The sequence below is a fragment of the Dermacentor variabilis genome, chromosome 1 (assembly GCF_050947875.1).
Source record: "Dermacentor variabilis isolate Ectoservices chromosome 1, ASM5094787v1, whole genome shotgun sequence".
NCBI classification, from domain to species: Eukaryota; Metazoa; Arthropoda; class Arachnida; order Ixodida; family Ixodidae; genus Dermacentor; species Dermacentor variabilis.
Genome location: NC_134568.1, coordinates 277,140,093 through 277,152,457, shown reverse-complemented (window position 1 = coordinate 277,152,457; position 12,365 = coordinate 277,140,093). Strand labels below are relative to the sequence as shown.

General features: G+C 41.6%; 1 protein-coding gene across 1 annotated transcript in view; it reads right to left on the bottom strand.

Annotated features, from left to right (window-relative positions):
• The window catches only part of Not11 (CCR4-NOT transcription complex subunit 11), a 32,325-nt gene extending 20,376 nt beyond the window's left edge, over positions 1–11,949 (bottom strand). The window contains exons 1-5 of the mRNA XM_075676246.1: positions 11,789–11,949; positions 11,434–11,485; positions 11,208–11,313; positions 6,904–7,038; positions 1,431–1,544 (exon numbers count right to left, since the gene is read on the bottom strand). Of these exons, the coding sequence (XP_075532361.1) occupies positions 1,431–1,544; positions 6,904–7,038; positions 11,208–11,313; positions 11,434–11,471 (393 nt within the window). The 5' untranslated portion in view covers positions 11,472–11,485; positions 11,789–11,949. The remainder of the gene's footprint in view (positions 1–1,430; positions 1,545–6,903; positions 7,039–11,207; positions 11,314–11,433; positions 11,486–11,788) is intronic.
• Between the last annotated feature and the right edge of the window lie 416 nt (positions 11,950–12,365).

Here is a 12,365-nt window from a genome sequence, read left to right as displayed (position 1 = left end):
ATTAGAAGGAATTGTAAAACAAAGCTTAATTAAAGACATCATGTCATGTGCTACAAAGTTGTGAAATGCACCATGTGGCAGGCTGCTTACAAGACAGTGGCAACAGCAAAATGACACATTATGTAGAGAAGGCAGAGTGTTACCCTGCATGCAACGTTAGTATATAATTTTACTTTTTTATTTTGCAGTTACTCCAGGCTTGTAAGTGCTTCAAGAGCTTCTCCTGGCCCTCCTTCAAGTGCCTCACCGCTGCTGATGCAGGAGGAAGACATTTGCTCATCCCCAGGGGTGGCTGCTATCTACATGTTAAAAAACTTCAGGGACTGTTTGCATGAACTCCGACTGAATTTATTTACAGTAGCATGACGCAGATCTGACAAAGAACCGGCCAGGACATGACTGCGGGCTGAAGGGAGGTACACTGATATTAGAGAGCTTTAGAAATAGCACACCCAAGTGTCTTTATGTACCCAAAACCCCCTGTCCTGCGTGCATACTTTTGTGCTCCTTTTGAATTATTTTGTATGCCCAGTGGTTTGCATCCCCCTAACTTAGAATGTGCAAAACCTAAAGCACCCTATTAAAATGAACTTGTCCGTTTATAACTGTTGCTCATAAAGAGGACTCAATCAGGGTTCTCTTTGGTGTGACAGACGGTGAGCTTGATGCTCTTGGCCAGGAAGAGTCCATCCAGACTAGTAGCTCAACTCAGCATTAAAGCACTTTGGCATGTCTGCTGTATGCAGCAAGTTCACCTGGAGCACACTTAATTACGCCATCCCACAGCATGGAACCAAGTAACTATGATACTTTCATAAATAAGTGCTGGACATTAACGCTGTGCCAAGCTATCGCAGTCATCATCAGAAAGAGGTTAAAAGGGAGATGGAGAGTTGAACAGTGCTTGAACTAGGAATGTTGGCTGAGCCAATGTTTCAGTGAGAGGACTTGTCCCCTTTACCTGAGAAAGACACTTTACCCTTGTCGAAATGTTGGCTCAAGCGACACCCCTTCTTTAACTACTGGTGATCAGTTCTCACCAGGCAGCCCACAAAAGCACAATGCATGTGCCTTTTCATTGTGCAGAACGAGCAAATGAGGGCCTACTTCAGATTGGTCATTACCTCCTCTATCATTCTCTGTGCACTTTTCCTCACTATCACAAACTGCTTTGATTTCAATCTGGCTTTCTGGCTTCCCTGTTACTTGCTACCATAAGTAGAAGCAACAAGAAATTGAAAACATCAAATGCGAGTTGTCAGGGCATGACATTTCAATGCAGAATTCACACTGCTCAAAAGTTGTTCCACTAACTACACATTGCTACTAAGTTGACACATTGTAAATTGAGAAATGCAAGTAGATAATATCAAAGAAGAAAATTAAGAAGCTCAAAGCTTGAGACTGGTAGGGATGCAACAATAACTTACATCTTTCGCGGGAACAGTCAACAGTTGCGTAAGGAAGTATTTTTCATGTAGTGTCAGCTTCGGAATGACATGTGCAAATTCTGGCTTCTTTCCACTGGTTTCTTCAGCAGGATTCTGGCAACAATCAGATGCTGTTAATCTCATAAGGAACATATTGTGCAGCCATTAAATGTATGTTCTCCAGCCACTATAGCATGAAACATAGTAAAAATCTACATATTAATATGTGGGTTTCTCTTCTCAAAAATTTGACATGCATAATCTCCATTGCCTGCTATAGTCCAATACCAAAGCTTTCCACATTATTCCAAACATTTAGCCATGGTTTCGGTTCAGAAAAGTGTTGCAAATTGGCAGGCACCTATGGGGCTGAAGGGCTGTAGTTTTGGATGTACTGTGGTGCAACCTGGTGGCAACTGATGAAGTTGGCTGGGTAGTATGGAAAAGACACCGCCCCGTAGATTAACACAGGTCTCGCTCGTTCTGTGCACAATACTTGCACTCAAAAAGTGTTGGACACGTACATAGGGCATTGTGTGCTGCTGCATGTAACACAGGTCATGAAAAGTGGGTGCTTTCCGTTCAAAAAACTGCACCAAAGTGGGCAGATCCGGCAACTGCACCAGACTACGCCAACCAGCGCGTGGTCCCCGAGTGTCATCATCGCGATTATTGTTGGCAGTGAAATGTCACGAGGTTCGTGGGCCTGACACCTGGAGTTTTCAACACATTGTGCCACGACTTGGTAGCGAGCGACGAAATCAGCTGGGTAGTACACGTTACAGCTCTCCACATTAAGTTACACCGTCACTGGGCTGTATGCAGCTGATCTCGCTTGCTTTGTGTGTGTTCAGACTTCATTTCTTATTTCATTTTGTGGTCAGCTGCTGGAAAAGGAACCTGTGTCACTGACAGTGGATCATCTAGTCAAGAGTGTGCCTCGTTCTAGCTAAACCATACAAAAATGCAGTCATCTCTAAAACAGCGTATTATTTTTTTAATGAGAAAATTGCCATGCATAAAAATTTACGAGACTTCAAGGAACTTCTGATGGTGAAGCGGCCCACGTAACTCAGCGAAAGTTCATACAGTGGTTGAAACTGTTTCGGAACACATTGCTGAGAGGACAAGCGAAAAACAATTGATCGACTAACGTGGTACAGAAAATTAGTTACAGCATTAGGTTAGGGATCTGTACATAAAAAGTGGGGTTTAAACAGCTGTGTCACATCATCTGTTACTGTAAACAAATCAATGACAACAAACAAAACTATTGCTGCAGCATCATTCTTTCTCTGCAAGAAAAATTACTGCACATCAACGCTAAGGCCACAGACACTCAATCGCGGTATTTACTGATGGCCATGTCTGGAAACGCACTTTTGTGGCATAAGCTGCAGGATGCCGGCAGTCTCAGCGTCAACACATACTTGAACCGATCAAGCACAGACACGGTGCTAATGCAAGCAGCTTATTAATTATTACATTAGTTTTATTAGTTAATTACTTCAGGGGTGCCGGTGCTGAGTCGGCACGCGTGCTTAAGCAAATATACACATATTGCAACAGTCTGCCGTTGCAGCTTCACATCATGTGACTTGAGTGGTACATTAAAAGTGGCAGCACAGCAAAACAGCGTCTGCGACTTCTTATGCACAGTGCATGCAATATGACACAGTGCTTTGCTTCCCTGGCGACGGAAGGCATGCTACAAAGCCACCCATACACAAAATTTTCCAACATTCCCGCCGCAGTGCAGGTCAGATGAGGTGATATACTGTGTTTTGTACAACATGAAACCGATAAGCGTGGCATAGACGGTACTGTTGACCGGCGTTTCCGCAGCGGCACCTCGGCAGCCCATAACGCCCATCACCATTGTCATCAGGCACTGCGATGGAAGAGTAAAACTGGAACTACCAAAACCATGGGCGCATGTGCACATTGTGCCGAGACCGGTACTGTGCCATTAAAGGGCACTAACAACAGCACCACCCGTGACATGTATACGCAGAGAAAACTTTTTCCCCTCTTTTGCAGCTTTAAATATAATCCTTGTATTATATGCAGGCTTTTACAGTACTTAGTTCCTTATGAGCGGTACATAGTCTGCAATAAAACGTGTAAAACTACCATTAACCTATCGGAATGCATTTCCAGTGCCCCACATCACGGTGGAAGAACAGACATGGCGACGTCTGTCTGCAGATCGAGCTGACTGCAACTCTGTTCGGGCTTCCTCCCTCTGCTGGCAGGAATGCTGCAGTGTTGGGGGTCATCATTTTCTGTCGTCTGCTAGCTATATGAGGCCCCATGTTTGCGTATTTCACTGCAAAACAGCCTTATAATGCGTGATGTTACTTATTCTGTGGCACTACTAGCTCTTGCCGATTCTGCATTACTGCTCCCTGTGCTATTTGCGAAGAAAAATTTAATATGCGACTAGAAATCACCTACCGAGCTCCCTCTTTGATCTTGATCTGCAGTGCGGTCACCCATCGTTGTAAAATGTCTTAGTAGGTGTCTTTCAGCAAGTTTTCCACATGCAGTTGTCTAGATGTGCTTGTGTTGCATCTCAGGTGAAAATTGCTGCACAGTAGCCTCGATTGTGCGTAAGCATGCAGGCAGTGATGAGATGAACAGAGCTGAGCAGGCAATCAATGCCGTGCGCACGTTTTGGTTTGAATGTACGAGAACATTAGAAGTGTCTAACTTGTAAGTGCAGCTCCTTTATGCGCAGTTTTGGTCAGAAACAATTGTTACAGTATTATTCTAGCTGTCAAATGCATCATTTACACATCAATATACAGGATGTCCCAACTATCATGCACCAAGATTTAAAAATATGCAAATGCCACATAGCTGGACAGAACCCAGTTAATATTGTTTGCTGTCTCTTGGAGATACTCAGATTATTTTTCTTATTCTGCCTAAATACATAATTAGTCAGAATGAATAAACTTCGCAAATATTATAATTAGATAAAAAGTGTGAGAGAAAATTGTAGAGCGACATGAAAAACTCCCAATACAGCTTTCTGTTGCTTAATACATGCTGCATAAGTCTTTCCGGGCATGCAAGCAGCCCACGAATATACGCGTAAAGTGCCTTGCAAGTGTTTTTCTTAGCATGAAAGAAGACCGCAAATACACGCAAAGTGCTCGAGCAGCCAGTCGCATGGCAATATTGCGTGTATTTGCAGGCTTCTTTCATGCTCGGAAAAACACCTTTATGCAGCACGTATTGAGCAAATGGAAGCTGTATCGGGACTTTTTCATGTTGTTCTACAATTTCATCATTGACACTTTGCACCTAATTATAATATTTGAGAAGTTAATTAAGCAAGACTAATTATGTAATTAGGCAGAATGCAAAAAATATATATATCCAAACATTACCTTGGTTCTGTCCAGCTATGTGGCATTAGCGTATCTTTAAATCTTGGTGCATGATAGTTGGGACACCCTGTATATCCAGTTGGGAAATGTCTGTACAGTCATGTATTTGTGTTTCTTGAATTTTCGCCCCAGCATGCCACATTAGCACTCAATAGACTAGGTGGACATTACTAGGCGTAAATAAAAGGATAGAATAGAGTAACTTGAAAAATACTCTAGATTAAAATAATGAATATTAAAAGTAAGTTGTGCAGTTAGCAGCAATGTGCATGCTATCCATGAACGCTGCACTCGGCAAGCCGCAGCTTCTTGCCTTATGTCCACAACTAGAAAAATTTTGCGCTTTGCAATAGCCATGTGGTTCTGCATTTGTACCAAAGTTGAGCACTAGTAAACACACCGTCTCTACAGTGAACTTTCACAAGTTGCAAAGCACATTTAGGTCAGGATAGTACTACTACGCTAGATATTTAAGAGGACATCCCTAAGCTCACTTCCAAAAGCCTCCCCAGACGCTTAGACTAGTACACAGGCATATACGGGACAATTTACTAGCGATTCTTTTATGCGCGCACATGTTTGAGGAGCCCCAGGCACAGCGCCAGCTGCTGTGATTGACCCGCCGACACACGCCATCTGCTGAGAGAGATGTAAACCATGACCAAAAAAATCGTCGGCATGGCAGCCTCGTTCAGACATTTAGTCTATTCTTCCACCGTGCCCCACATTGCAATGTAACTCTGTGCTGACTGGTGCTATTTTGTAAGCATGTCTTCCGTGCCCACCAAACTGATGACTCAAGACTGCCGATAGAACAGTTGGAGCTGGCTCCAAACAATCAAACTGCCAGTGCTTGGTTACCACAGCAAATCCAGCAAGAATGCTAGCACTTTATACTGCTACAAAGTGCACAAAAACTATCCACTCACATTTCCCTAATACTGACTACTTGCAACATTATTTGTGGCCAGTAAAAGGTGCACATGAGTCCTTCATCCCCAAGGTGCTATCACAATGAAATTATCAATTTTTCACTCTGGATTAAATGTGCATGCCAAAGAAAAGTGATGCAAGGTCAACTTGCGTCAAAAGGCTGCGTTTTGATAATCTTGTTTTCTCCGAATGATTGTGACTTAAAATCCTGCTTCTTTCACAGGTCACATAGAGATTACACAGATTGTCCAAAGTGCAATGCACAAGTGTTTTGCATCTCACCTGCATCATAATGTGCACTGTCCTGTTCTCAGCAGCGAAGTGCCTAAGCCACCGAGTCATTGTGACAGGTATGCAACACGATGAATACTCATTTGGTGCAGTAACAAGAAGTAACAAAAGAGCTAGCTTGAAGTATAGACTAAAGCAAATCACCATGGGGGCCCTTCTACAAAATCTAGTACGAGTGAGGGTCTTTTGCAATGAAATTTGTTGTTTGCTTTCTGTTGACGAAGTGGATGTGTCCAGATGCCCTCACACATTGTGACTCACACATCCAAAAGTGTACCCTGAAGCCATACTGCAGTTTCAAGCAGATTTAAGTATCCTTGATCATCTTATTCATTATTTATAAAATTCATGAAAACAAACCCATTTCACTGCTGCCATAACCATACTTCCATTTAACATATGAACATGGCTTCTCTAAGCCGTTATTTTATTCAGTCAAGCTGAAACAGAACAACACACTGTTCAGTGAACAAGCCTGAAAAAAAGGAAAGGAACTGACGCCCTGCATCACATTCATATGCATTCATAAACAGGAAAGGGAAATTGCTAGCTAACACCCAAAATACATGTGTTATACATTTATCCTCCATCATGAGATCTGGCTACAGAACACCTTTCTTGTGGAAGTGAAGCGGTGCAAGCAAAATGCCACACTTAGCACAGCACACTGTAAAAAGGAGATTAAGACATGTATTTTGTAGCATTCAATTTCATTTTCTATTGTTCTTTCCTTATGACAGAGTGCACCAATAGCACAGTGCGAGTCATGTCCGAGCCAATGATGAAGAGTGAAAAAAATGAAATTGAATTTACAAAATACAGCTTCAGAAGTATTAATGGTTCATACTTACAAGAAGATGAACAAATATTGAAATGAAAGGATTCATGTGGATCGACTCAGTCCGATACATTTCGTACAAAAAGTAGAGTGCAACTATTCGTTGGCATGGCCCACTGATAAGATCCGACTGTTGAATGAGCAAGGCCTGAAATAAATTCACATGGACAAAACTCGTCAAGCAAAATTAAGAATTCAATTAATCCTGTTTCCATTTGAAAGTACTTCTGCTAGACAGATAGATAAGCACTCAGCTGTGCAACAGTCTTATGCCTCTAGGCTTTGATAAAAAATTAAGTTGTGAGGCTTAACATCCCCAAATTGGCAAAGGACAATGGGTTATGAGGGATGCTGTAGTGGAGGGATACAATTTTTACCACCTAGGTTTCTTTAATGTGCATTTAAATCTAAACACACACGTGTTCTTGTATTTTGCTCTCAACAAAATGCAGCTGCCATGGCAAGGAGCCTGTGACCCTGTGCTCGGCAGTAAAACACTATAGTCACTGAGCTACGACACTTGGTATATGTTCTGTTTAGCATTTTCCATACCTGGGAGGAGCAGAACTTTTTATTTTACGCATAAGTGGTTTGGATGATTAATGTGTGTTTGACAATTACGCCTGCATCTAAATGTTTCAAAGGTTTATGGCTCACCCTACCTACTCGTCACAACGTTCATTGTTGGTAGCACCATACTCTGTCAACGGAAGTGAGAAAAAAATTTCGACGAGATGTAGTTGCTGCAGCGAGGACTCAAGCACATAAAATCAAATAAAGCATAGGTATCTTCCACTCATATTCTAGTGACGTTGAGTTGTAGTTCTGCTTTTCAAAGTGAAAAACATTGTAGCAAGCATGGTGCTGAAAGCTCTTCCTATTGGCTAAGCATAGCCTCTATATGTACTATCAGTATAAATTGAAACACAATTCCAAAAGTACTTAACATGTTCTGTTTCCAGGCTCACCTGCTTTTGTAACAGCTACTTGATGCAGACTGCAAAACGCACAGGTGGTACAACTTCACGCTTAGAAACCGGCTACCGAGCAATTACACGTTGCACGTTCATCTAATTATGCGAAGTACAGATTTTGATCAGTTAGTTCTTGTTCACGCTTCAATTTATACTGATGGTACATACTACTCACATACAAGTGGCTGCAGCTGCAATATTTCTTTTGTAACATGTATTTCTGCTGCTTCAAGGTATTCTTAAAGGTGCCCTGTAAAATATTTTCTTTAAACCCGAGAACACACTGGTGCGAGTGTGATGCCTTTCAACTTATATATTCCCAAAAAAATTTTTGAACAGGAGCTAATAATAACGGACATATGTCTATTTTCCCCATTCCCTCATAAATGAATGTTTCCACCCTACTGGGGCAGTGACAATAGCAATGCTCTGCACTACTGTTTCTTTCAGCAGTACACTTATAGCAACCAGTCAAGGATGGCATCCGACAGAGGTGCCCAAAGATAAGAAGCAGCGACAGGACAGGTGGCACACATTAACAACGAATGTTTGCTAGAACACTGGAGGGGTGTGCATGGTTATGAGCAATATCCTAATGGCTGGCGTCTATGGGCAATGTCATAGGCTACGACAAAACATTGGGGGCCTCGAAAGCCACAGAAGGAAGTGAGCAATATGTTAAGTGAGATTGTGGGTTCCTGCTGCAGTATAATATGCAACTTGGATGTTCATGGCACCAATGTCTACAGACAGCATACATTTTGTTCAAAAATTGTTGCTGTGTTCCTTTAATGCTGCCAGGTTTAAGCAACTGAACGATGAATTAAAAAAAAATTTTGTTTGAAGTGGTCAACAAAGCAAAAAAAAGAAAGAAAGGAAGAAAGGGATGGAAGATGTTCATATATATATAAAGCTGTATTCAATCGTAAACACAGTATGCAAATCCTTTGAGAAAGGGTGCTTTAAAAGCACTTGAATTTTCAAGACAGCCGTTAGATACAGAGCAGTACAAATTGCTATCTCAAAAGGACACTAAAGAACAACATTAAGTCAATTTAGACAGGTACAGTGCTGCTCCAGAACTTAACTTTCATTCATTTCACAGAAAAATGTTGATTATTAGCAGAGGAAATAAAGGCTGAACTTCCTTAATTTTGTGCCCAAACTGCAGCACCGGTGATGCCAGTGTGATGTTAGTGATTTCATGATACCCTTTTGCGCATTTCAGTTGCCCTTCAAATCTTGAAAAATTGCGAGGGTGACATTTTTGTTGTTCTCGCAGGTAATGTAATCCCTGTTTAATGAAACATGATAACTAATCCTGAGCAGAAGCTGCTGAAATCCATGGAGTTCCAAGAAGCTGATGTGGAAACTTCAAGCAAGCGTCACCACCCATCTTTCGTTTGTGTGATCATGCCTCAAGACTAACTTTTTTGGCATTCCAGGAGTGCAATTTATGAGCCCAGCTTAATAATCCTCGTTGGCGTACCTTTAATATCATGATAATTACAATTGTTACCCTATCAATGTAAGATCACTGATTTATTAGTGCCTCGACATGCCTAAAAAATATTTAGAAGAAATTATGCATAGCACATTGTTAATCTACTAGCATAGGAGCTTCTACAAGAATTTCATAATGGCAACAACTATCTGCTAAAGGTGTTTAGAATTGTATTAGCATTGCCAGCTCAGCACTGGTTCTTGTGGCATCATCCAACCCTTACAGCTGTAAGACAAAGATCATACCAACATATAAAAATAATTTGGTGCTCAATAATGACGTTTTCAAAAGTAGTAGTGAAATTATGATGGAACTTGGGAGTGCCTAAATGACATGACGTCACTTCGTGCTTTCAACAGTATTTTATTTATTTAATACTTCAAGGGCCCGTGGGCAGGGGCATTACATGAGGAGGTGGGCTGGACATGACAGACAGAAGTTAGGTAGGATGTTCAGTAATGGGTTTTTTCAATGGCAGTCTTGAAAATGAGAAGCACTAGTGATTTTCATTTCCTTGCTTAAAAAGAAAAAGCAAGACTATCACATTAGGGTGAGCATTCTCGCACCCCATGGGCAAACTGTATATGTGAGCATGTATCTGGTAATGGCTCAGTGATAGTGCACATGCTGACTTCAATTATGCTTCGGGCATGCACTCCGCTGTTTGCGTTTCATTTAACGCCAATAGTACAAGTGATGGTATAGGCTATGTGACCTGTTATTGCACTGTGAGGTAATTCCTATGCAAGTCATGAACCTAAGAATGTGGGAAAGAGATGCTCTCCAGAGTGCAAATGCAGGTGATGCAACAGCAGTGCTGGTTGCACATGGTGTGGCTTCCACACATTTAAAAAGATGCACACACATATATTTCCATCTTAAAGGGTAACCAGTTTTCCAGTCATTTGGGTATTCAGAAATGAAACATCATTAGTCCCTATCTTATAAGTAATAAAAATGTGCTTTGATTTCCAACTTTTTTTTTCTTTGAGCCCTGACTGGAGCTATTGCTGAATAGTCATTTGTTCCCATCATTGCCTCCAGAAGAAAATCTACCACAGCAACAACCACTACCAGCCGAAGTTACTAGGGCAGTGACCAGTTGCTAGCATCATTACCCAAGTGACTGCTAAGCATTTTCGTGGCTTTGTGGCGATGACATTATGTCTAGCAACTGGGTAACTGCACCCATGCCAATTCAGCTGATGGGATGAATGTCAGAAGTTTGGTAAGCTTTACTTCCAAGTCCGGTGACCAAATGAATGCTTTGATGATGAAGCAACGATAATAAGGTTCAAAGATGTCCCTGTACTCTACTTTAAAGCACTTGTTGAAAGCTTGAAGAACATTTTCATGGCAGAAAAAAACTGCCATCTTTAGTGTTTGCTAAATGCACCAAAACTCGTCCATGAAAGGATGGCCCTTCTATGCTACAGACAAATCTCTAAGACACATGCTGAATAAAAAAGAAAGCTAACAAAACTTAGTATCTTGTGTGTTCAAACAAGTGCATCCATGGATTGTACAGCATATTTCAACTGAGGCACAGGGTAATGTTCTGCCAGTTTGGGTGACTCCTGCCAAAGTAGACACTCAAATTTTTGGAGCGCTGGGCAAATAAGTGCCATGAGGTGTACACATCCAATGCTGATTTCTGGCAGCAAGCTTCGTTGATTTTATTTGCATCACTCCACAGTTTCCTTCCACAGAAATAAAAAAAAAACTTCAACCAGAAAAACTGTTAAACAGCCTTCTTCTCTATTGTGTTTCGTATTTTGTTATGGGCTTAGAAGCTGGTCAGTGAAAATGGCAAACAGAAGTATTCTGCATTCAACAAACCAGGGCACAGCTGACACGGAAGTGGTCTTGCTTGGCAAAATTATGCTGAAGTGCTTGGCCTAGGGACTCGAAAGTTTGCTTCTCTAACTGTTCATCCTGCAACAAGCTGAAATAAACAAAAAGCGTGCGTGGATAAGAACAGCTCAGATTGCAGTAATCACAGCAATTTTTTTTCCCACGTTGGCGAAAAAAGAAAAACAGACGTGAGTGAAGAGTAACTTATTACCTGAGTAAAAGAGCAAGTTCCTTTTCTGATAAAGCCATGACTGAATGGAAACCTGGACACACACACAAAATAAACAAGCTGTAGTTTTCTTCACAAGCTATCACATTGCGAGGAGTGCGCTTTTAAACGTTATGCATGATTTGCAACGATTGTCTAGCTGTGCGCAAACCACGCACGGAAAACGTCGTATCGACAAGTCCTGTGGAAAGCATATGTGCATGAAGTTCACGATCGTAAGTAGGGAAAAATGAAATGTTAGCTTGACAGACGAAAATCGTCAGTCAGAGAGGGTTGTTACAAATGACGACCTGACCATAGGAATAAAACCGCTTGTACTGCAAACAAAGGTTCTTACCGGAAGGTGGCTAATTACGTGGAATTGCCTTCAAAGAACATACAATTGGACATCAATTAAAGAGGAATTCATTCTTGTCTTGTTTTTTTTTTAAAGAAAACATTTCATACACCACGCTATTTCATTTACACATTTGCATAAACCTGCTACGGACGCCGTAATGGTGATGTCAATCGGGCTAGCAAAGCATGGTGGTGGCTGCTATAGCTTTTCTACAAATCAATTTCGGTTTCGTTTATAAGGAGGTGCGTGTGCTTTTATCGTGACGCCATGACGCAGAAGGCAGTCACGTAGGAGCAGGACACTATATTCTGTGCTATATCGGCCAAATGTGTCTTTTGCCACATCGAAACGTCTTGGGCCTCACTCCGTTCTCGGGCTCACTCGGTGATCTCTGCTGCATTATGACCACGCAAAAAGCAGCAGCAAAACAGACGACCGAGCGACCAAACTATAAGGAGTTTAGCCAGCAGCTCTCAGCGTGACTCAACGCACGGTGAGTTTTTAATGTTCATGCATAATCAAGAACACCTAGCATGTTACATGCATTACCTTAATCACACATTTCAGCAATTCC